A 25,102-nucleotide genomic window follows, 5' to 3' on the forward strand; every position below is an offset into this window, starting at 1 on the left:
ATCCTCCAAAGTACTAGCTTATTTTCACTAGAGGTGACAAGTTTGCCACGTTTGTCCTGTTTGCTGTTGATTCTGGATGTGTGTTCTGCTTTTGGTTTTTTGTTAATGTTGCTGAATTTCTTTATGGTTTTATCTTTGAATTGGTGCAGTGTATCTGGCTATAGTAGGAGATTTATACCATGCAGAAAAGTTGGCTGTGTGAATGAAGCTTGCTTTCTTTTTCTTCTTCTCCACGACTGCCCGTATATTATTCTAGTCTCCTGCAGGTTTTTGTATTCCTTCAACCTGAAAAAAACGTGCCAAGAAAACTGCAGTTTTGGCACTGTCTTCAAAGCAATATGGAGAGTATTTTTTCAGAGCAATATCTTCCCCTCTTAAGTAAGCTGCCTTAACACAGTATGAGTGTGTGTGTGTGTGTTGTTTTGAGTATAAAGTTGTATTTTTGCACTGGTATCTGCTAATATGCTAGAATATGTCTCTATTATTCCATAGGATGTAAATACCCTAAAGAGGCAAGTTTTCAGGACTTCAGTTCTCTTACTTTTGGACATTTGTGAGCAATAATTCCCTTCACTGTTGTTTTGTTGCAGAATGAAAATGAACGTTTGCAAACTCAGCTCACCCAATTACGTAACCAACAAATGCGAGATGCTGAAAAGCATCAGATTCTGATGTCTGGTTTGAATGAGCAGCTGAAAGGGTAAAACAAATGTTCTTTACAACTCCATGCAGGATTAGCTTTCTTTGCTTTAAGATTAAGCACCTAATGAGCTACAGGGAGTATAATCTATTAGAAAGCTTGAAAATTAATTACTTGATTTCTGCTTCTGCTTTTTTTTTTTTTTTTTTTTTTTTTTGGTGTGTGTAGCTTTTTATTTTTGGAAGTTTAAATATAAAGTGTATAATAATTTTTCTGTTTGTAGTTTGTATTATTTTTGGAAGTTTAAATATGAAGTGTATAATAATTATCTTTTTAGGAACATAGTTTGGAGTTAATAAGCCTAGAAATCTTAAAGCAAGCTTTGTTTTCAAAACAAAATTCTCAGTGGTCTAAATACATATTTTCTTGTTAGATTAAATGACAGAAATAGCTTTCTTGAAACTTCTCTTGGGGAAAGGGAGCAAAAACTATTGAGCACGACAGAAAAACTAGAGCAAATTGAAACTTTGAGGAAACTCCTTCAAGAAAAGGATCTTCTGAATAAAGAGCTTGGTGAAAAGTTGGTGCATACTGAACAAAAAGTAAGTTAAATAGTATTTAAGTTATTTCTGTTCCAGCAATAATATTGCTATTTTCCCTATCTGAAGGCTTTCGCTCTTTTGTTTGAAAGCGATTTTATTTACTTCATGTAACTGCTTTACTTGTTGAATGTAAAGTTGAATGTAAAGATTTCTTATACCCAACACTAAACTCCATCTGTGTTGCTTTGGACAATTAAGTATTTTTTTGTTTTACAAAAAAGTGTTTGTATTTTATTGAGCCAATAAGTGATCCTTCTGTATTAATTTCAAGGTATAAATTCCAGTGTTATGTAAGTTCAATATTATAACTTGTATTAAATTTTAAATGTAATTTGATAAATTTTATTGCATTGACTTTATTTTTTAATGCTAAGCTCAATGAAGTCTTAAAGAAATGCAGCACATATGAAGCAGAGAACACTGAGCAGAAAATGGCCATCAATGACCTAACAGAAAAAGTTGCTACTCTGAAGGAAAAGGTAACTCATTAAAGTGAAGTAAAAGGGAAAAAAAAGTTCTGCTTTTGACCTGTTTCATTTAAATGACAGCAAAAAACATTGTTAGTTGCTAAAAATTTCATACACTAATGTTTTTGAATGCTAAAACAATCCTGAGATACCACGTTATTATCTCATGATGATACAGTTACTCAGGTATTAAGAGATTAAGTGAGAGAGATTTATTAGTTAATAATTCTACATGTAGAGTGTAACTTTCTTTTTCCCTCTACTGTATGTTTGAAGTATTCTAACATTGTTTTCTCATGTCTAGACTTTAAAACAAGATGGCGTGGTAGAATTGATGCAGCTGGATCTGGACCAGACAAACGAAGAGCTTGACAAATTGAATACGAGCCATTTAGAGGAAAGATCTCAACTTATTCAAGATCTCCAGAGACGTGAAAGAGAAATTGATAATCTTAAAGAGATGCTGGCAGAAAAAGACAGGGAGATGTCTGTCCTGTCTTTGAATATGACAGAATATTCTGAACAGGTTATCCTCCTGAAGCATCAAGTACAATGCAAAGAGGAGGAAGTACGAGGGATGGAAGAAGCTTTACTGAAGGCTGAAAGGGAAACTCACTTGCTGAAAGAAGTACAAACAGCTGATATAAGAGATGCAAGTGTAAAGATATCTGTCCTTTCTGAGCAGAGCAATACAATGGGACAGGAGCTAGAAAGAGTTAGAATTGAGAATGAAGTTAAAACCAGAGAAAATGAGGAATTAATAAAACAAATTAGTGAGAACAGCATTATCATTAAGGAGCTCCGTTCTGAAATCAAGGCCAACAATGTCACATACCATAATAAGCTTATGGAGTGCGACTCGCAGATTATTTTGCTGAAAGAACAAATTAGTAAATCATCTGAAAAGCTACAACAAACTGAGAATAAACAAAGAAAAGAAGCTGAATATTTGAAAAATCAGCTGGAGGAAAATAATACTCTGAAGGAAAAATGGAACAATTTGCTTAAAGAGAAAGAGAGTAAGGAACAGACTCTTGAAAATGAATTAAAAGCAGTTAAAGATTCGTATAACAAGCTAGTTTTGGAAGATGCTAGAAAAGATGAAGAATTGGTTAAGTTATCTAGACAGCTTACAGAACATACTGAACATCAGAAAACAATTAAAAAAGATTTACAAGAGAAACAAGAGATGATTATTTCGTTAGAGAAGAAGCTTAAGTTTTTGGAGCAGGAAAATGAAGAGACTAAGTTTAAATTAATTGGAGACCTGAAAGCCAAAGAGACATGTTGCAAAGAACTTAATAATCAATTAAGTGAAATACAAAAACAAATTAACAAGCTGGAAATGGCGACACAAGAAAAAGCTTCAGCTAATAAACAATTACAGGCAGATCTTGAAGGGAAAGAAGAAAAATTGGCAGAGCAAATAAAAGCAAATGAAGATCTGGAAAAAAGTATAAATATGATGGGAAAAGAGAAGCTACAGCTAATCAGTGAAAATGAGAGTTTATCCAAACTACTGGATCTAAAAGAGCATGAATTGTTAGAGAAAATCCAGGCTGTGGCAGAAATAGAGAATAAGTTGTCTGTTAGCACTGCAGAGTACCAAAAAAATCTTTCAGTACTAAGCTGTGATAAAGACACACTGGTAAAAGAGATTGAGCAACTCTCAATACTTGTCGAGCAAAAAGAAAATTCAGTTGCAGAACAGCTGCAGAAGAAAACAAAGGAGTGTAATGTGCTATCTGATCAGTTGTTTGAAAGCAAGGAACAGACACAACAGTTGCATGAACAAATGCAATCACTCCTCATTCAGCTGAAGGATAGTAGAGACAAAGAAATAAATAAAGAAGAAATGTTAAATAATAAATTATCTGAATGCAGTACCCTAATGCAAGAGTTGAGCCGTAGCGAGGAAAAGAATTTACTACTGGAGAAACACATTCAAAATATAACTTCGGATTTTGAAGCTAAGAAGAGATCTCTAGAAGAAAAAATCCTTCAGAATAAATCATTATGTAAGGAAATGGAAGAGAGTAAACTTCTTATTTTAGAGTTGCAGGATGAGATTAAAAATCTTAAAGATCAAAAAACAGTGTTATCTCAGTGCATAGAAGAAAGAGACTTGACTGTAAAAAGTCAAGGCTCAGAACTTGAGATGTTTCATAAGCAGGTTTCAGAAAAAATGGAAGAAAGTACAGGGTTAAAAAATCAGTTACAGTTACTAAGCAAAGAAGTAGATGTGCTTAAGTATGAAAAGGAGAATCTTGCAAGTTTATTGAGTGAGAAGTCACATGAATGTGAGGTTCTTCAGTCACAGCTGGTACAGCAGCAATCTGAAATTGTTTCAGCAAGAGAGCAAGTCAATACAACAACTCTAGAAAGTGAAAAATTGAAAGTAGACATTGAAACAGTTAATGCTATGGTAATGAAAAAATCAGATGAAGTAGCTGCTTTAAGTACACACTTGTCCCAACAAAGTCATAATATTTTAGCTTTGAAGGACCAAATTGATGGCCTAATAATTGAAAAAGAGAAATTAAATACCATCCTTGAAGAAAAAGAAACTCTCCTTTCTCTAAAGGAGGTTTTGATTCAGCAAATGAAGGATAGTAAAATGTCAGGAGAAGTGCAATATTTGCAGATTGTTTCAGATCTGCAAAACCAAATACAAGCACACAGTTTTGAAACCAGTCAGCTTAGACAAGCAATGCAGGAGAAAGAAAATGAATTTAAGAAGCAAACCCAAGAATTAAAGTTATTTAAAGATAAATCTGAAGAGTCTGATGTACTTAGGGTTCAGCTGTCTGAGAATATGGAGGTTATTTCTGACCTTCAGTATCAGCTTCGAAATGCGACAGAAAAAACAGCCCAGTTGAATGAATCAATTATACAGAAGGATGAATCTTTAAAACAAAAGTTAGATGAATATGTTAGTTTGAAAGCACACCTTTCTGAAGTACAGGAATCTTCTGTTACACAGCAGAAACAGTTAGAGCTTTTAACCTCTGAAGCAGAACAATTAAAAGTGCTTGTTTCAGAAAAAGAGTTGACTGTCAGTAATATTTCATTATTCAGTGAGAAGTTAAAGATGCAACTTCAGGAAAAAGAGAATGAATGTGAGGTCTTAAAGAAGCAGGTTGTGGAGCTGGAAGAAGTGAAAATGAATCTACAAAAAGAAATACAAGATCAGAAAAGTGTAATAATTGAGATAAATCAGTCCTTATTAGAAAAGGAATCTTCACTTAAGGAAAATAAAAGTCTTCTCAAAACCCTGAATGAGAAAGCAAGCAAAGATGAAGAGAAAATAAGTTCAATTTCTCAGCTTCAGAGTCAAATACATGAGCTAACACAAGAACTACAAAAATCAAAAGAACTAGTCCATGAGAAGGAGCATGCCTTATTATCTCTTCAGGAAAAAATTGCAGCACAGTATGAACTAAGAACTGAACTTAATACAGCTCTTAGTGAAAAAGAAGAGGTTATTACTGGACTGCTTAATTCTTTAAAGGAAAAAGATACCAGTATACAGTTGGCAGATAGCAACATTAGTGTTCTTTCTAGTGAGATTGAGGTTCTCAGAGAAAAATTACAGAAAAGTGAGGCAGCCATGAAAAATCTTACTAAGGAATTTCAGGAAAAGAATGAAAATTTTGATATTAATCAGAAGAAAATTGATTCTTTGACAGTTGAACTTGATTATATAAAAAATGAGCACCAAAAAGCACTAGACCAAATAACTACGTGGAAACAAGATTTACAGCAAAAAGAATTAGCTGTGGAGTCTCTGCATGTGAAGTGCACTGAACAAGCTGAAAACATAGAAAGTTTAAAGTTAGAGTTGAATGATGTAAATTCCAAATCATCTCAAGACTGCCATGACAAGGCACTTCTAATAGCTAGTCTGCAGCACCAGTTAGAGTCTTTAGTGAAAGAGAAAAACGTATTACAAGAAGATGCTGACAAACTGACAGTTGAAAACACACAACTCATTGCAATGCAAGATCATTTACAAAAGAAATTGGAAGAACTCCAAGAAATTAATGAAAAACTAGGAAAGAGTGAGAGTTTTTCAAGAATGCAGATAGATGCTGTCAAACTGCAGATGAAGACAGAAAAAGAGAAGTTACAGATGCAGGTTAGTGTAAAGGGTGAAGAACTCTCTAAATTAGAACTTAAATTTGAAACTCTAGAACAAAGTCTGCTCGAGTCAGAAAACAAATGGGTGGCAGATCTTGATAGGGCAACTTTACAAAATAATAGTCTTAGTGAGCAATTGAGCAGTTTAGAAAGTGAAATTAAATCAAAAGATAGTAAAATTGAGTCTTTACAGCAAGAGCTGGATCTTATAAAAGAGGAATTAACTCAAAGTTTATCTGCGTTATTTAGTAGTAGGCTTTTATGTACAGAAAAAAATGCACAGAGTTCAGATTCCCCACTGCAGCTAACTGATACTAAAATTCAGTTGGAAAATTTCTCCACCCTGGTAACTACTATTTTGAGCAAAGCAACGGAAGGAGAACAATTGCAGCTGATTCTTTTAGAAAAACAGAAAGAAATGGATGCCATAAAAAATGAATTAAAAAATATGCAGTCACTTGAAGAACAGAAGGATTTGCTGCAGAGTGATATTGAAAAGATCAAGTGTACCTACAAATCTGAAATTGAATGTCTGTCAAAAGAAGTGGTCACTGTTAAGGAAACATTATGTAAACAACAGTCTCTTTTGCAAGAAAGAGAAGAATCATTTGCAGAAATGAATAAACAGGTTGAATTTCTTCAGGAGAAGATAAATAACTCAGAAGAAATAGTTAGAACCAGCGAAGAAAAATTGAATGCTGAAGGTAAAAAAGTAGCAAGTCTCCTGGAAGAAATGGGGAAAAAAGACCAACTCATAGAAAACTTAACTTCCCAGGTAAATCAGCAAAAGGATTTAATTTTTGGTCTAAGTCAGCAAGTGAAAGAAAAGGACTGTTCTGTTACCGAGGTCATGGAATCATTGTCTAATGAAATGCTGAAATTTTCTGAAGAGAGAAATATGTTAAATGCCAAATTGCATGATCTTGAAGCTCTTCATAGTAAGTCTGTAGAGGAACTAAATCGAGTGTTGCAGGAACTTGAGCATTGTAAGAAAGAACTGGAGCATAGTCAGGTTATGTTAAGCAGTAGAGAAGCTGTGTTTAAAGATGTAATGAATGAAAAAGAGGAGATGCAGTTTAATCTTGAGAAAATTGGCAAGGAAAAAGAGAACCTGAAAAAGAAACTTCAAGCAGCATTGATAATAAGAAAAGATCTAATGCAAAAAGTTGGAAAACTAGAAAAGAGTGGACAGGAAGAAATAGAAAAAGAGCAAAAAAAGACAGAGGAATTGTTGAAGAAGGTTCATGAATTAACAGACGAGATGAAATCTGCTGAAGTGCAAAAGAAAGATTTTGAGTCTCGTCTTGGAACTTTGAAGCAACAACTTTTAGAAAAAGATACTAAAATAAGTAATCTGAATGAAATTTTGTCTGCAAAAGCCTCCTATTTAGAGGAACTTCAGGACAATGTTGCAGAACTGAAAGATGTTATTGCTGAAAAACAAAATATATGTGAGCAGAACCTCAAATCTTTAGAGGAAAAAGACCGTATGCTTGTTCATATGCAATATATGCTTGATGAAAGAGCAAATGCACATGAAGAGGAATGTTCTGAACTTTTGCTGGCTCTTGAAAATGCAAGGTCTGAAATTATAAAGAGGGAAGAATTGTTGAAAAATTCTAGTTCTGGCGAGGCTGATGATGACAGGAAGAAGTCTCTGGACTGTAGCAATGAAATTAATGTAATAAATCAATTGGAAAATGAAAAAGAAGCCTTACAGAGAGAACTTTTGGTCAGCAAAGAAGATGCCAAAAAAATTCAGAAAGAAAGAGAGGAGCACACTAAACTTGCAGCAGATTTTGATGAACAGAAGAAACAGCTTGAGCATCTCAAACAGGAACATAAAGCACTCTGGAAAGTTCTTCAAAGGAACTGTAAAGAATTTGACTTTAATCAGTTGCAAATATGTCCTCCAGAGGAAGAGATGGCTTCATGTAAGATGGTGCTGCAAGAAGGGGAAACTGACCTGTGGAATTTGGAATCAAACAAACCAGGAAGTAAGGTTCAGGATGCATCCTTAAAAGAGTCAGAAAACTTAATAATTTTAATAGCAAGTAAAGACATTGAGTTAGAAGAACTAAGATGTAATTATGCAAAACTTCAGGAAGAGACAGAAGTGTTAAGGAAAGAGCTGAGAAAGATGTCGGATGAATTTGGTGACAGAAGAGAAGAAGTGGTCGACTTCAACTGTGTGAGACAGCAGGAGCAGCATAAAGGCAGCATGTTGGAGGAGATAAGTCAGCTACAGAAAAAGCTGAAAACGTATGAGACAGAAGCTATAGACATTAAGACAGTACTTGAACATGTGAATAATGAAAAAGAAGCACTTATTAAAAAGAATGAAGAGGATTACAAGATGAACCAGGAGAAACTGGAAGGGTTGAGAAAGGAAGCTAAGAAGGAGATTGCAGAAAAGAATGAAGAAATAGAAGCGTTGCGTTGTTCATTCATGGATTTCAAAGAAAAGCTCAATCAGGAAAAGGAAGTACTGAAAGAAGCTATAAAGGAAGGCCAGGAAGAAGCCCATCATTACAGAACAGCATTTGAAGAAATGAAGAGTGAGAAAGAGGAAATTATCAGTCATTTAGAAAAGTCCAATTTGGAGCTGATTAATATGAAAAGGGAGATAAAGCATTTTAGTGAAGAAAACAAAAAACTATTGACAGAGCTACAGATACTACACGAAAAGGCTGAGATAAGCAGTCCTGTGGTATCATGCAAAGAATTTAAGGAAGAAAATGATACTGAAAAGAAATTGGGACAGTTTTGTGCAGAAATTAATTTACTTCAAGGAAAGTTGCAGGATAAAGGCACCTGTTTTCAACTCTCAGAGACTGATTACTCCAGAAGAGCTAAACTGAAAGAAGCAACAGAACGTGAAATCCAGAAACAAATGCAAATAGTTGAAGAGCCGCTGGTAAAACCTGCAAGTGTAAATGACTCTAAACCACAAGAGCAAAGAACTACAGCAGAGGAAAAATCCAGAGAGCGCCTCCAGAGAAAGTTACAAGCAGCTTTAATATCACGTAAGGAAGCCCTGAGAGAAAACAAATGTCTGAAAGATCAGATTGATAAACTACTTTTGGAAAGAGAAGAACTGGTGAAGAAGACAGGTACGCTTGAACATTTGGTGTCAGAGCTTGGTAGAGAAAAACAAAGTTCACATGCTGTTTCTCCGCTGTGTGAAGAGGAGAGCCTTGTTTCTGAAAATGCTAGACTTTTGACTGAAAATGAAAACTTAACTGCTGCATGTGAAAGTCTTAAATCTACGATGGAGACTATAGTTCAGGAAAAAGAGGCCTTTTCTTTCCAACTAAATACTTTAAAAGATTCTCAGACAGTTGAATTAACAGGATGGAAGGCTAAACATAGTGAATTAAAGCAAGAGTATGAATCACTTCTTCAGGCATATGAGAATATCAGTGGTAAAATAGCAGATATGAGGCAAGTTATTGACCTCACTAGAAAAGAGAAGCAAGAGGCTATTCAAAGACTCAGAGAAGGAGAATCTGAGAAGGAGGCACTTCAGGAGCATTTTCAAAAACTCATTGATGAAAATGAAGTTATAAAGAACCAGCTGAAACAGCTCAGCGAATCTAGAAAATTGGAAGTTGATGAATTACAGAATAAAGCAAAAAGGCAAATACGAGAGCAAGAGGCGAGGATGGAAGAACATCAGGATCGCCTTCATGAACTCACTCATCAGAATCATCAGCTAATGGAGGAAAATGAGCAACTGAAACAAACTTCTGAAAATTTAAAGCAGGCTTTAGAGAAAATTCAGGATGAAAATGACATCCTTCATAATGACATCACTGTAACTAAAGCAACTTTGGGAGACCTCCAAGTTCAAATGGAGCTGTACCAAAATGATATGCAATCTAAAGTCAGTGATGCATTATATGAGAATGAATCATTATTAAAAGACATTAATATGTTAAAGGATAAACTTTCTGAAAAAGAACAAGATGTGCTTGTCCTAGAACAAGGAAGAAAAATAATTTCAGAAAAATTAAAAGAAACTGAAAAATCTTTGGATCATAAAAATAATTGTTTCACAAAACTAGACACAGAATGTAGAAGTCTTACACAAGAAATTGTTAGTCTGAATGAAAAAGTTAAGATTTTAGAGGATGATAAATGTCTGTTACAGGAGGAATTAGAAAATGTACAAGAAAGTTCTTATAAAGTAAAGAATGAGAGAGAATTTCTTGAGACAGAATTGCTGAACCACATTAAAAAAGTTGATTATCTTACTGATAGAATGAAATCAGTGCAGGTGCAGAATACCTTACTGTTACAGCAACTGGAAGAATTAAAGGCAGAAAAATGTAACGTGATTAGAGAAAAAGAAGAACAGCAGTTGCATCTTGTAAAAGTGTTTGAGGAGAAAGTGAAATGTGCTCAGAGAGATAATAGTGGAACTAAAACCAAAACAAAAGAATTACAAGAACTCCTAAAGGAGAAACAGCAGGAAATCAACCATTTGCAAAAAGATTCAATAAAGCTCCAGGAGATGATCCTGGACCTGGAAAGATCTGTGAAACTATCACAGTCAAAAAGTGAAAAATTTGAAAAGGACTTAAGTAATATGACAGAAAAGCTTGCTAAATCAAATGAAGAAATATATCATCTCAATGAAAAGCTTTCTTCACAGGTGGACTTGTTGGATAGGTCAAAGAATGAACTGGACAGGCTTACAGCTGAGAATCTAAATTGGAGAAAAGAACTTAAGAAGAAAGAAGACCAACTACAAATCCAAAAGAGAGAATATGAGAGAGATTTGGAACGTAATCTTCAACAATTAAAATCAGCTCATAAAAGAGAATGGTTGAACCTAGAGGAAAAACGCAGTGCCCTTCAGCGAGAAAAAGACAGGGCAGTCAGTGCGATTTGTGAATTGCAAGAGGAGGTAAACAGTAAGGACTCACAAAACAGGAAGCTTCAAGCGGATTTGAATGCAACTTTGGCCCGATTAGCTGCTTTTACAAAGTGCATGTGTTCTCTTCAAAGTGACCGGGACAGGGTAATTGGTGAAATGAAAAACTGGGAAGTAGAATTCAAGGAGGCCATTCAAAGTAAAGAGAAACAGATAGAAGACAGTAATAAAAAGATCTTGTCTTTACAAGATGAATTGAAAAACAAAATGGCTGAAATTCAAGAACTGAATATCAAATACTCTGTGGCAGAGGAGACAAAAGATGAACTGTATCTGAGACAAAAATCTGTCGATACACAGTGCTATGAAGAGCTCTGCCGAATAAAGGAAGAAAATGTACTTTTTCTCAACAAGCAGCAAGAGTTGGAGAGTGTTCTTCAGTCAAAAGAAGAAGCTTTGCAAGCACTTCTTAAAGAAAATAATTCTCTTAATTACCTCATAGAGAACAGTAAAAGTGCAGGAGAAGAGATAAAAGCACTGGAAAGCAATTTTACTAGGAAAGAACAAGAATTGCAACAACTTCTAGCAGAAAAGGAAAAGACTCACGCTGAATTGGAAAAGCAAATTGCCGTTTCTGAACAAATGAAAATAATGTTAAATAATAAAGATAAAGAAATTTCCCTACTCATTTCTTCAAAAGGTGATGAAATTTCTGACTATCTGTTTCAGGTACAGACTCAACATAGAAAACAGATCAAAGAATATGAGCTTCAGTTACAGTTCTTGCAGATAGAGAGACAACGATGTGAGGAGTCTTGTCAGAGGATGGAAAATGAACTGAGAAGTCTCCAGATGAAAGCAGACAGAGCAGGTCAAGATAAAGCTGCAATTGCCAGTGAAATAGATGCCTTTAAAAAGTCAATGTCATCTCTTCAAAATGACAGGGATGATCTTTTTTCTAAATACAAAGAACTGGAACATATTCACCAAAATGTTTTAAATCAGAGAGACAGTCTTATAATTGGCAATGAAAGTGAAAACAGTGCTCTGAAACAGGAATTAAGGATACTTCTCAATCAGATAGATGATCTTCATTCTGAAAATGCAATGTTAAGTGCACAGCTAATAAAGTATAGGGAAGATCTTAACCAAGTTTTATCTTTGAAAGATCATCAACTGAAAGACTCGCTTAAGCAAAAATTGGATTCTATTAAAAATCTTGAGCAAGAAAAATACAATCTTCAAAAACAAATAAAAGAAATGCAACTGACCAATGAACTGCAAAAGGATGCTACTATATCTTTGGAACGTGAGAATAAAAAATTAATATCCAAAGTAAATGACTTAGAATCTTTAATTGCATCATTAAACAAAGAGAAGCTTGTTTCTGAATCTGGAGAGAAACTGCTATCTAGTGACAATGTTCAGAAGAAGGAAAGTGTATCCAGTGAACAGTGTGAAGAAAAACTTCAGAAGAGGATTCAGGAAGCCCAGAAATCGGTAGGCAAAAATAATAATGGTACAGATGAGAAATACAATAACACAGTTTTGACATGTGAACACAGAGCTGAAATTGATGCTTCTGCACAGAAGACAATATTAGAAATTCAATTTCAGAATAGAGAACTAAGATCCCAAAATGAAGCCTTTGGGAAAGCAATGACTGCTCTGCAAAATGATAGAGATAGGATAATAGAGGACTTCAAAGTACTTCAGAGCAGATATGCATCTGAACTCAAATCTGAAAAAAAGAAGGGAGATGAACTTAAAGCTGAACTGGACAACTTTAAATTACAACTCATCAGTGTACTCAAAGAAAATGCTAATCTGAATCAAGTGCCTTTTGATGCTGGAAATAAGGTCACACTTGATCAAATTGCTGAGGAAATTAGAAATATGCGTAAGACATTAGGCAGTCGTGAACTGGAGATTAATAGGCTCTCGTCTGAGCGTGGAAATTTTGTTCACCAGATTGAAGCGTTTTCCAAGGCTATGGCAAGTCTTCAGGATGACCGAGACAAGTTGTTGCAGGAACTCAGCAAACAGAAGCTAGCTTCTGAAACTAAAGAGAACACAGCTTCATTTGCCATTGCTTGCAACAGCATCAATGAGATAAATTCTCTTGAAAGTACTTTGGATACACCTCAGATCGATAGGGGAAGATTGGTAAGTTTTAATTAGCTATATTTCGTTGTAGATTGTTTTTGTAATAATGCTGAGAATGCTTAGAGATGCTCTGGAGTTTAACCTTGCAGTTTGTGTGAGTGCTAAGAAAACATAATCTGACTAGGGAAGGTATGGTTAGAATTTGAGAGATTAGGTAATCACCCTGTTAAAGAGGAGCAAATGAGAAAGCTAAGTCTGTAGTTAGAACTTTAGCACTGCTGAATCTTCAGTAGTATGGTTTTCATTCTGGTTCACTAATCCTGTTTATTAAATACAGGCTAAAGAAGGAGCCAGTCTTGCAGCCATTGAGATATCAAAACTGAAGACCAAGGTTGATGATTTGGAGAGAGCGTTGCATCAGACAAAGGCCTTCCAAGCAGAAACTGAGAGAGAGATTGCATCATACCAGAATGAGCTTGCTGGATTAAGGTATGTATGTTAAATTTAACAAATAATGGATGTGGCTTTTGTTTAGAATTCTTCAGTGGAGTTTGGAAAATGATGAGAAATAGACATAGAAATAAAATTTTGTCTGATTTACCAGAAAGTAGGATAAGAATGTTTCTGTAATGTGTTAAGTCAACTTTTACGCTGTTTACTTTATTCACTGTTATCTTTGTCTCTTCATGACTATAAAATGGTAAATAAATAAAATTTATTTATAATTAAAAATATATAAAATTTATAAATAAAATTACATAAAATGTAATGGTCTCTTTGTGAATATAAAATTTTGAACAGTCTTAGTTGAATGATTTCTGTCCTGTTAGCGACTAGGATATATGGAGCTGTAGTTTGAGAATCTAATTTCTATGCTTGATATCATATTCTCTTCTCAACAAAAGTAACCATTTATTTGGTTGAACATTTTCCCCCTAGATCTCTCTCTTTAAAGATGTCTGAGATGTTGTGTATTTAGCCAACTACAGTATTGAAAATTAACTTCATTTCACATCTGAGCAATATTTTTGCAGATTCAGGGGTTCACATCAGCATTTCTCACAACTCATATCATCTGTAATAAATAAATGAATAATACACACATTGAGCATAATCCTGTGAACACTTCCTGAAGTCTGCAGGTTGCTTTTCACATCTAAGACAGCAATAGTCATTTTAAAGTGGTGCTCAGTGGAGGCACTTCAGGATTTGGTTATCTTAGACTGCTGTTCCAGTTAGAACCTGTAAATTAAGACAGATTCTAACTAAACTTGTGCAGATAATTAGAAGTGAGAAAGCAGTTATGATCAGTTCAGTGGTGTTAATTTTGTTTGATGGACAGTATTGTAGTGTCTTACTGCGTTTTATTGTCTATAGTGCAATTTCTGTAATTAAGATCTGCTTCAAATAGTATCTGTTTTATACTAGAAGTTTGAGGGGGAGGATGTAGATCAAAAGGTCATTCTCAGATTTATCTTTGCAAATATGAACAAACAAGCATGAATTTGTGAAATCTTACTCGAGCTGGTAGACTTGAGCTGCGGACAGCATGAATAGCCTTTTTTCAAACTTCAAAAGCTTATGTTAAATTAAATCTTTCAGAATTCAATTTGCTTTTACACCCTTTGTGATACTGCCTGTATATGACAGCGTTTTCTGTTCATGTGGCATGTTTGTTTATTTCATGAAGTCTTTTGAGTCTAGGGTATGCCTCTTCAAATTCAAGTACTTGAAATAAGCTAGAATATTTTGAGCAGCACTCTATACTGCTACAACCTAGAGCAGCTTTGCTGCCCAACCTTATTCTTCAGGTAGCTCAGGTATGTATGCTGCATTAACAGATTTTTTTATCTTTACAGTTGATAAGCTTCTCTGGTCTCCAAGCTAGCAAGGCATACATGATATAATTGTGTTCAAGGCTTTATTTTCCAAGTTTTTTGTTAGCAGATGTCTTTAAACTGAAATATGTACTGCAAATGTTCATATAATGCTCCATATATGAATATTATCTGCAATTAGGAACTACCATTATTTATTTCAGAAATACCAGGGAGCACAGCTTTGTCCTTCTCATTGACTTGTATGTACTATATTATCATTAAACAGCTAGTTTAATATTTTATGTTCAGAATGGAAAAAGACCTCCTCCTCTCAGAGTCCCAGGCATTGCGAAATCGATACGAGATCACAGTTGCTGAGAAAGACCAACAGATTGCAGAACTACAGAAATTGCAACAAGACATGATTGTTAAGAAATCAGTCTCTGATGGAAGCAATTACCCAGTAAAGGTAAAGAAACAAAATGTAACAGGAGGTATAAATCTACTTTGATCAGTTAGTTGCATTAAAATCGCAAACTGCTTCCCAAATGAGAACGGTACAGTGCATTATATTGTAGGAGGGGAGATGGCAAGATTGTTGTATGTATTTCAGTACCACATTGAGGTCAAAACAGCAAGTTACAACTACTAGCAAATGAGTTGCAATAATTATCTTAACATTGATAACTTGCTTTAAACAAAGAATTATGAGTTTCTCGTGTATTGATAAAATAACAGAGGGAGCTCAGCATCATGATATATTTTAATGGTCAAAAATGTGAAAAAAACTTTCACAAAGAACTGTCAGGAATCTGTTACTGATACTTAACCAAAACGGAGTCACAGTTTGCTGTGGTTAAATGGTAAGGTAACAGTATTTGCTCATTACTGAGTTAGTCATATTAATAGGTCACTTAAGTAATCTTGTAATTTACTGTCATAGGTTAGTTAAATCCAGAATATAATATGAACAGGTTCAAGACATGGTTCAAACCAGATGAATGAGTGGGAACATGCAAATGTTCAACAGCGGGCCTGGTGCTGCCAGATTCGGACACAGATGTTGGAAAGGAAAAAGAAAAACTAATGCAATTTACAGGATTCTCAGTTAATTCTATCAAATCAAGAGAAGGACAAGGAGGTATCAGCTCAAGGAAGAATTCTTCTAGTAGCTGAGATGAAACATGTTATGTCCGTGAGCAGGAATATTAATTAAATCTGGCTTCTTGTGCCAATTTCATATGTATGATGTCTCTTGTTATTCTCACCATTTTAATACCAGTGTCCTTTGTGTTCCTATAATACACATGTTCAAAGACAATAAGATGCTGTACCAACACTTGTAGGGTGCTAACAATGTATTTGTTGGCCGCCAAGTCCTTGCATACTGATTGATTTGATCAGCTGCCAAACACCCTGTAGTGCAGCTGAGTTCTGCCTGACTCTCTCTTGGTAGGTAGTACAAGTTGGATTTGTCTTCCCTAGTCACCAGTCATCACATTAAGTGTAGAAACATCAAAATTTCTTGAGACATTGACTTTTTTCCCCCCCTTCAAATTTGATTTCAAAATTGACTGACCAATTCAAATGTTAATGGGGGAGCAGACAGACAAACAAGATGGTTTTCATATTTCTCATTTTTAGAAAACTCATATAAATCAAATGAATTGTTTAGATGCTGAAAAAATAGTAGGAAAAGTGACAAGAAACATTTCTTGACTAAATCATTTGTAGACTATTTCAACTCAGCTGCTTCACAGTAGTATTGCATTGCAATATAAAAAAAGTTTCAAGAAGGAAGGTGAAAAGCATGATACAGAAAACAGAAAAAAGTAATGAAAATGGGATTGTTAACAGTAGGAAAGAAATAAATACTTAATAGTAGTGAAGGATGTAAATAGGTGAACAGAGAGTCTGCATTCTCCTTTCTTGTAAACCCAGAATAAGCAACATTCACCAACAGCTGCAAAATTAATAAAAGGCTATGCTCTTTCAGGTACTGGTAACATTTTTAAGAGATATCATTACTGCAATGTGTTATCAAGCACACAGTTTTTAACAGGATTCAAAAAGGAATTGGAAATTACACTGATAGCAACAATTTTCAGTATTTGTTGCCTTGATTTGAACAAATTATTAAATTTCATTCTTCAGAACCTAAATCAATCTCTTAATTATTGAAAACTAGAATAGGACCTAACTGAGAGGGAGAAGGGAGAAATGTGCCTAATGGAAGCATTCTTGCACGTCCTCTGAAGCAGCTGGAGCTTGCTTCTGCCAGGAACAAAAATACCCGATTTAGAAAGACAACAGCTGAGACCCAGTCTGGCAATTGCCATCTACTTTCATTAAAGGTTTAAAGAAAGTGTTTTTTCAAAATACTATTCTTATTTGCCTTTTCTGTTCCAAGAGAAGCAGAAGAGATTATATTTCCTTTAATTTCATTAAAAACATCTTAGTCAAGTTTATGCCTATCATTTGCTATTCATCTTCTGCGATTAAATCATGAATAAAAGGTATTGAACAGAATGTCTGTTGGGATATAGAATAGTTTATTTTTTATACATATTGTAAATTTAACTATTAATATTATTATATTTGTAATATTTAATGTTTATATTTCTGTTGAAGTGTTTAAGTTGAAAACGCTTTTTAGTTTAATCTTTATATAAGTAAAATCTGTTGTCAGTGTGGGATTAACTTCTGAAAAGATCTTTTCAGAAAAGGAAATTGTTTAGTCCATATGTATATTTAGTGTTGGAATTATATATAATTGTTTAGAAAACTCTCATACCTTTGGCCCTGAATATATTAATATTTTTTAAGATTTTAGAAACTGCCTCCCTTGCTGGAAGTGCAGACATTCCTGAGGAAATTAAGCATGTTTTAGCTGAGAAGAATCAGCTTCAAAATGAACTGCAACGTTGTCTTCAGGAGATACACCAGAAGGATCTTCATTTTCAGCAGATTAATTTGAAGGTAATTTGAAACAGCATCCTAAATGGTTGATGTGACTCTGAACTGGTATCAACATACAAATATTTTTCACTGTTAAATTGATAGTATGTTGTATATTTCAAATTTATAGTGCTTTAAAACTTGGAATCTTCAAAACAACTGTGTTGGCTCGGGCTTAGAAATTCCATATGAAACCTCTATAATGTCTTTCTGCTGCAGCTTTTGTGACTAGTTGTTTTACTGAGAGGTTTATTTGAATCTGCTTTCTAAGGAGATTGATGGGGCATTACTGAAGTTCTGCTCAAAATAAAATATTTTTCATTATAGACATAAACACACGTCTGTCTTAGCTGGAATAAGATCTTAGCTATCTCATACCAAATTTAAAATGCCTCAGAAATGTTTCCTTACAATTTCTTGATGAACCATTTTGTGGCTGTAAAGATGGTAAATAATGTATGTTCAGTTCGCAAAAGTTTATAAACTTTCTTGGAAATATTTCCCTAAACCCTTACCTTTCTCTTTGTAGCCTGGTATTCAAAGCAAATTGGGCTTATGTGTCCTTTCAGCTGTCGTCTTTATCTGTCATTGCATCTGTTCTCCCTGCTTCAGCCAACATTAAACCTAGTAATAATTTCCACCAAATTTTGAAACATGCATAGAAATCTCCAGCTCCTACAAGTAAAGATGAATTTCTAAGTAAAGAGAGGAGACCCAGATGACTTTCTGTTTTTGAAAAGGTGAAAACTTGACTGCTGTCTGTTCATTGACTGCTTGATGAATATGTGTCAAGCTGGCTTGTATTGCATTGTCCTGAAGTAGCAACTACGTATACTGTGTTTTCCCAGGTGGTGATGTCAAGGGAAATACAGGGAGGGCATGGGGGAAAACCTGCAGTTTCTGTTTTGGGGATATTAACGATAGAAGAAATAAATACATGTGTTTCATTATTTCTGCAGTTTGTTAAACAACTAGTTGAATCTTACCAAACTGTGACCTTGCCAAAAAGTTGATGCACTGATGCACTTTTTAAAAACAGTATTCAGTCTCAATTCTGTAATAATTTCCTGGAGGAGATAATTCCTGAAATTTATATATTTAAATGTTAATTTCTTCCAGGTTGTGCAGTCAGCAGAAGAGAATGCCATCTTGTCTGCCCAATTGAAGACTATGTCTCATACTCTGAGGGATAACCAACTTCGTTACACTGATTTGCAAAATCGCTATTTAAGACTGGAGAGGGAATATCAGACAATGCAGGTGACACCCTTTCAAGGCACTGTTCAGGTAAAATGAGTATATGCAAGCATTATTAAGGTTTTTTTTCTTCTATGCTTATGTGGTTGCTAGTTTTCCTATGCTGAACACAGTGTAAATTGTTTGTATTAGTACTTTTGCTTTTGCCCAATGAAGACTTATAAGGAAGATAATTGTCTGTATTGCTCTAAAGCTATTTTTTACTTGATTTTTCAGTTAAGGTAGGTGTTCAGAGATGCTTTTGTGATTCTGAAGTGTCTTATTTTTTGAATTGGCCTACAGCTAACAGAGGTAATATAATCATCACTAATAATTAGATTGTTCGGGAATTAGTGATAATTTCCCAGCAGTTGTGAACCATTTGCAAGATGTTTGAGTAATATTTTCAGAAGTGAGGTCTGTACAGCCTGTTCAGCATTTCTCTACCTTCTGTAATCTCTCATATATGTCTATAATCTTTCCTTTGTGATCTCTTTACTTTTAAAAAGTCCTCCTGAACTCCCTTGCTTATTCAGTAATGATCTGTTAGTACAAAACCCTAACATACTGTACAGATTCTTATGTAAAATACCCTTATTTTTCCAGAAAGATAAATAAAAGCAAACAAGAACAACTATGAACTGGAAAAGGAATGAATCCCACTCTTATCTCACAGACCACTCCAACTCCACATCCATCACTGTTTGCTTGCAGAGCATGGGGCTGCTTGAGCAGAGTTTCCAGTGTTTTCACACAGCCAGATGCTCACTAGTTCTGAATTTAGGCATAGCTAAAGGGCATACTTTAAGATTTATGTCAGGCATAGATTATCTGAGAGACGATAAAGGGGGATTTTAGATTCCTAACATCATCTCTTCCTCACATACATAAAGCTATCTATTCCCAAACATTTAATTACTGCCACCCCTGCTGCTGATCCCAGCTTGCTCATGACTTGTCTTCAACCTACAGCAGGTCCCAGAATTTCTGCCCTCATCATGTTGTGTATGTTATACCATATAGCAGGAATTTAGGCAGCTCTATCTGCAATGACCAGTTAGATAGTCAGAGGGTATCATAAATACTCAAAATATCCTGGGCAAATTCTGTGCCTGGAATGAAGTCCACAAATGTGAGATAAAAAACTCAGTACTGCACGAACATCTTAGCTACCTCTGTGTGAGCTGGCTTCTGTGTATGGCACAGTGTGATACCACACACAGTTTATCTGAGATTTTGTTAGCGGAATAGCTGCATTACTTATGAAACTATGGTCAGTGTTACATAAGCATAGAAACATTTCTTTCACTTCACATAACTCAGAAGTTGCTGCACAGTCCTGTATTATATAGTGTACATGTACCTTTCAAGTCCAGTTGTTGTCCCAAAACTGGGTTCTGTTCTGCAACATGAACAGTCATTTTTCTTTAACAACTTTCCATTGGAAAACAGGTTTAGAAAATTGTAACTCCAGAAATTAATTAATTAAAAGGTACATTAGGGGTTTGTTCCACTACTCAGTGCTGCTTATGACTTCTTTAAATGAAATAAAGATTTATATAACTAGAAAAACTGTGACTGGCTTCCCCCCCCCCTTAATATTTTCCAGGATGAAGTTAGAGCAGAAGTTCCCCCAGGAGCACCACAGGAAAGATCTGCAGTTATTGTTGAGATAGACAATATGGAGCTAAATGAACTCAGAAAAAGGTCAGGACTGAGAGCATGTATTAGAAATATTATTTTCCTGACAGTTATGTTTTAAGAATAAAAGTAATACTTTTCCATCTCGCCAAGTTTTTTTTTTTTTTTTTTTTTTTTGGGGGGGGGGGCTGGATTTATAGTAGATTAAATGAATCTAGTCATATTCTTGAATTATTATCATTTGGTGATATTTAAAGTTTACTTTTGTAAAGAGATATGCTTATAGATGACTTTATTTCAATACCTAATCTAAAGCACGCAATTTATTTTTATAACAAAAAATAAATTCTTTAATAAAAACGAAGGAGTTAACTCTTTCGTTACATAAAATATTGACTTCTGTTTTGTCTTAGACTTGCGGAGACTGAGCAACAATATGATTCAGTGCAGCAGGCTGTCTCCCAGCTGACAGAAATGCTGTCAGAAGAGAAGAGAAGAAGAGAAGCTGCGGAGGAGGCTCTTGGACTTTCTGAGGAGCAAAGTAACAGGTAAATATTCTTGGAAGACTTTTTGAATTTTTCTTTAAAAAATATATAGCAGCTAGACTGCTAGATTAAGTCCTCCCATGAATGTGAAATAACTTGCATGTTTGGAGAGTTTAAGCCATCTTTCCCTTCCACTTCCCCTTGGGCGAATGCATGGTGAGGCTTTCTGAGGCACTAAGGTTGTTTTAAATGCATAGTGTGCTACTGAACTGAAAATCTGAGTGTCAGATTTTTTGTTTGCCTTTGTTTTTAATGAAATTACTGATAGGAAAAGGTGTTAGCTTTCTGAGGCAAATAATAGAACCTGTTCATAAGTACATGCAGCAGTGAAAGTCTGTGGTCCTGCATGTGTGTGGGTCCTAGTGTTTTGAAAAGCTAGACCTAGTCTTTTAATCAAGAATATGTTAAGAGTTTTGTGATTTTCTTTTAATTTAATTTCTTGTTTCTGATGCTGGACTCAGTAGTTGGTGGTATTTTTTTTTTGCCAAGTTAGTAGAGGTTAGTTGATTTAAAATATGTTTATCCATCTGCCTAAATAAAATCTCTACCACTGTAGTGATCAGAAAATCACTATTTAATGAACTAGAGAGGATGGTGGTTATTCTGAATAAATGAAACATCTTGAGAGTAGATTAAAAATAGAGACTTTAAAGGACCTGGCAACATAAACCACATCGTACTGCTTTTTGTGGGAAATCTCCCCCAGTAATTTAAGTATGCAAAATAATGTTTATAATGGGAATTTGGTACTTCTGAAAAGTAGATAATTCAGTATTCTGTACTCTTTCAATTTTTCTCTAGATTTGAAGTAAGTGGTTACAGGTCTATACCTACAGAATACACTGTTCAGATGGAAACTGAGGAGGAAAGAGAAGCCTTAATTATCAATCCTAGTGAACATGTTATTGTGCGAAAGGTAAATAAATAAGAAGCTTTTAAAAATCCTGAATTATAAGCTATTCAAAAGTGGTGTGCCCATTGTATACTGCAAATGGGACTGAAGACAGCACAGAATGTAAACACCATTGTGTTAGTCCTTCCTTTTCCACATTTTCCCTCAGCCTTACCTGTTTCTCTTTGAACTCTCATTCATACTTGGTGCATGGATTTCTCTTCGTGATTACTGAGAGTTACTGATTTTTGAGTTGTCCTTTTCCTATGTAAACAATGGTATGAATCAGCTACTTCTATGACTCTGCCTTGTTTCTGCTCGTGAAAGCTAAATGTGAAGTGTTCTTTTATGGTGCTAGATATCATAGGGGTGGTAATGCCATGAAGAGGTTCATTCAAAGTAGCATACTAAGTATGGAAAATATATCCTTGATTTCTTTCTGTTTGGGTTGACACGTAATACCTTATTCATGTTCGTATTAAAATGTCACTTACCATATTACACACTATACATGTGGATCTTAAATAAAATGTGTATGAATGTAATTATTCTTGTACATCTCTATTAAGTATGTATAATTATATAACACACAAATATCTTGTATCCTCTTTTCTTCCACTTCTATTAATGTTATTTTCTTTCTGCCTTTAAATCCTTTGTGCTAATGACCTTTGCTGTGGCATCCATTACTGCATGCCAGCTAGAAGGTTTGTAGTGTCCCCAAAAATCTAGGTTACAGTGCAGCTTCTTATCTGTCTTCATGATTACTTATTTGTTATTTTTTGTTTCCTAACCAGATGAAAGGAGGAGCCCTTTCCTTCAGAAGATGGCTTCGAGGGCGAAGTCTTTACTGTTCTAAGCTGCTGACCTCCAGAGCAAAATCACGCTATTTATTCCTTACATATCTAACGACACTACATATTATTGTTTTATTGTGCCTCACTGGCATTCTCTAAATACACTGCATTTACTGGGTAAATTATTTTACTATAGGTGATGGTGTGCCAATTCAAGATACTAAAGTTTTCACATGCTGCTGTTAAGCTATGCACTGGACACGGTTGTATATATTCTTGTTATACTCTGTGAATCTTGAGCTTCTTATAAGAAATTTGTGTATATCACAGTTGCTCCAAAGTTGACTTGAATTGCTCTTTAACAGTGGAATATTATATTTGCTAAGGAGAAAATATTCCCCTCTGTTTGCCCTATAAAGGAACTGCTGCATACAATTTATTTAATATTGTCTGTGAGTACATAATGATTGATTACTACTGATTGGGTTGTAAATGGTATCTTTTCTATATAAAATTTATTTTAAGAGTTAAACTATAAATTTTAAGGAATGTTCATCTATTACTGTTTATTGACTTCTTGATTATAACAAGAAGTTTTATAGAGTGCAATAAAGGAAGAACAACTGGATTTTTGATGGGTTTTCCTTTGACTGAAAATAAAATGTTTAAGAAGTCAGTGTTCTTCTGTGGCTGTATGAAGTGTAAGTTCTTCCAGTTTGTAATGCTGACAAGATGCACAGCTATGTATATCTCAGTGAGGAAAGCCAATGATCAAGCTTCAGTAAAGAAACAAAATTGAGTTGACATGAAGAAATGTGTTATATTCCGAAGCTGTTTAAAGCTGCACTTTCTGCAACTTTTCTTACGATTTTTATTTTATTTATAATAGCCACTTGTACTTTTGGTAGGTTTAGTTGCTACATATCTTTGCGGAAAACTTGCACATCTGCTCAACACATGAAATTCGAGCTTATAAAGATACAACCTTACATATTGTACATACCTAGGCTTCAAAATACCCTTTTTTTTTTGTATAAATGAGTACAGAGTACATTTTCAACTCAGAGGTCACAAGATGAGAAGATTTGCCTTCAGTTTCTGTAGAGGCCTAATGGAACATTAGTTCTCTGAAACTGCAGAACTATTTATCTGATTCCAAAAATAGCTTTCTTGTGAATGCTGTGGTGATGGGCAGCTACAGTGACATTTTTACTCCCTGTACTTATTGAATAACCAATAGTCTTATTCTTTAATTGTAATTTTACTCTTTACCTGTTATCTCGTATAAAGCAGGCCTATTCTGAACAAGGAAGAAGCTTTTTCTCGTGGAAATGTAAATTGGCTAGTGTTAGCTGGTGCTTTATCTAGGATTTGTACAGTGTTTTAGTGTAACATTCCACACTCTTGTTATTAACAAGGAGTATATATATTTATTTATTTATATTTATATATGTTGTCCTAATCTATCAAATCAATTTTACTGTTACCTTGACTACAGTCATCTCTGCCTTTTCACATTGCTGCACCAGTAATGTGTTTTTATCACCTTTTTATTGTTTTGGTTTGTAAAATGTATTTATTAGCTCTAGTATATTGTTTGCCATAGAAGATTAAGTGAAATTACTTTTAAGTAGCACATGATTTAAATGTTTGGTGTATTGAGCCCATTAAATAGTGGCACAAGTTGTATTTTAATATTTTATTTAACAGAGTTCAGATTAAAGTTTCAGAGAAAACCAGCAAATAAACTAGCAGAGTTGTATGATAAGCATTTATGTATACATAATGTATACATAATGGAATTATGGGGACATTGGAATGTCCCAAAAAAGGAAGAGGAGAAAATACTGTGATTCGTATAAAAAAAAGAAACAGGTTAGCTTTTCAGATGATCAGTGTAAAAAGAATAAAATGTAGTATTTTTGTATTCCTCTAAAGCTCAAAGCCTTGCAAACACTTAAGGGAATGTTGGCCAATAAGTCCTATTTATTACAACTTAGAAGTTAATTAGGGATTCCTTCTCTAACCTTTCTGAATCTTGCACCTTGCTGTGATGTTTTCATGTATGGAACTTCTGGATTTACCTGGGATTATTGATGTAGTTATAACAACAACAAAAAAAATCTAAAATCTCTGTTTTTTTCAGAATGGAGTGTCAAGCACTCCCTAAATCTTTTCTTTTCTGAGTGAATATGATATTCTCAACATACGTTTCAGTGCAATGAAAGTTAGGTCCTAATGAATAGTGCATGTAGCACCTCATGACAAAAACTTTATTTAGCGTATAACTTTCATGCAGGATTCAGGATTAGACTTGGCCTTTTATATTACATAATAGTCCACATCTTTATCTTTTCTTGATTGTTTGCTGTTACCCTC

General features: G+C 34.5%; 1 protein-coding gene across 5 annotated transcripts in view; it reads left to right on the forward strand.

Moving 5' to 3' along the window:
• The window catches only part of LOC134141675 (golgin subfamily B member 1-like), a 48,037-nt gene extending 24,686 nt beyond the window's left edge, over nt 1–23,351 (forward strand). For all 5 annotated transcript variants that reach the window (XM_062578035.1, XM_062578036.1, XM_062578037.1 and 2 more), the window contains 12 exons: nt 591–700; nt 1,074–1,242; nt 1,617–1,721; nt 2,014–12,894; nt 13,172–13,323; nt 14,964–15,123; nt 17,481–17,633; nt 18,732–18,899; nt 20,458–20,555; nt 20,903–21,037; nt 21,836–21,950; nt 22,724–23,351. In XM_062578035.1, the coding sequence (XP_062434019.1) occupies nt 591–700; nt 1,074–1,242; nt 1,617–1,721; nt 2,014–12,894; nt 13,172–13,323; nt 14,964–15,123; nt 17,481–17,633; nt 18,732–18,899; nt 20,458–20,555; nt 20,903–21,037; nt 21,836–21,950; nt 22,724–22,882 (12,405 nt within the window). In that variant the 3' untranslated portion in view covers nt 22,883–23,351. The remainder of the gene's footprint in view (nt 1–590; nt 701–1,073; nt 1,243–1,616; nt 1,722–2,013; nt 12,895–13,171; nt 13,324–14,963; nt 15,124–17,480; nt 17,634–18,731; nt 18,900–20,457; nt 20,556–20,902; nt 21,038–21,835; nt 21,951–22,723) is intronic.
• The last annotated feature ends 1,751 nt before the right edge of the window (nt 23,352–25,102 follow it).

The sequence above is a fragment of the Rhea pennata genome, chromosome 5 (assembly GCF_028389875.1).
Source record: "Rhea pennata isolate bPtePen1 chromosome 5, bPtePen1.pri, whole genome shotgun sequence".
In the NCBI taxonomy this organism is placed as follows: domain Eukaryota; kingdom Metazoa; phylum Chordata; class Aves; order Rheiformes; family Rheidae; genus Rhea; species Rhea pennata.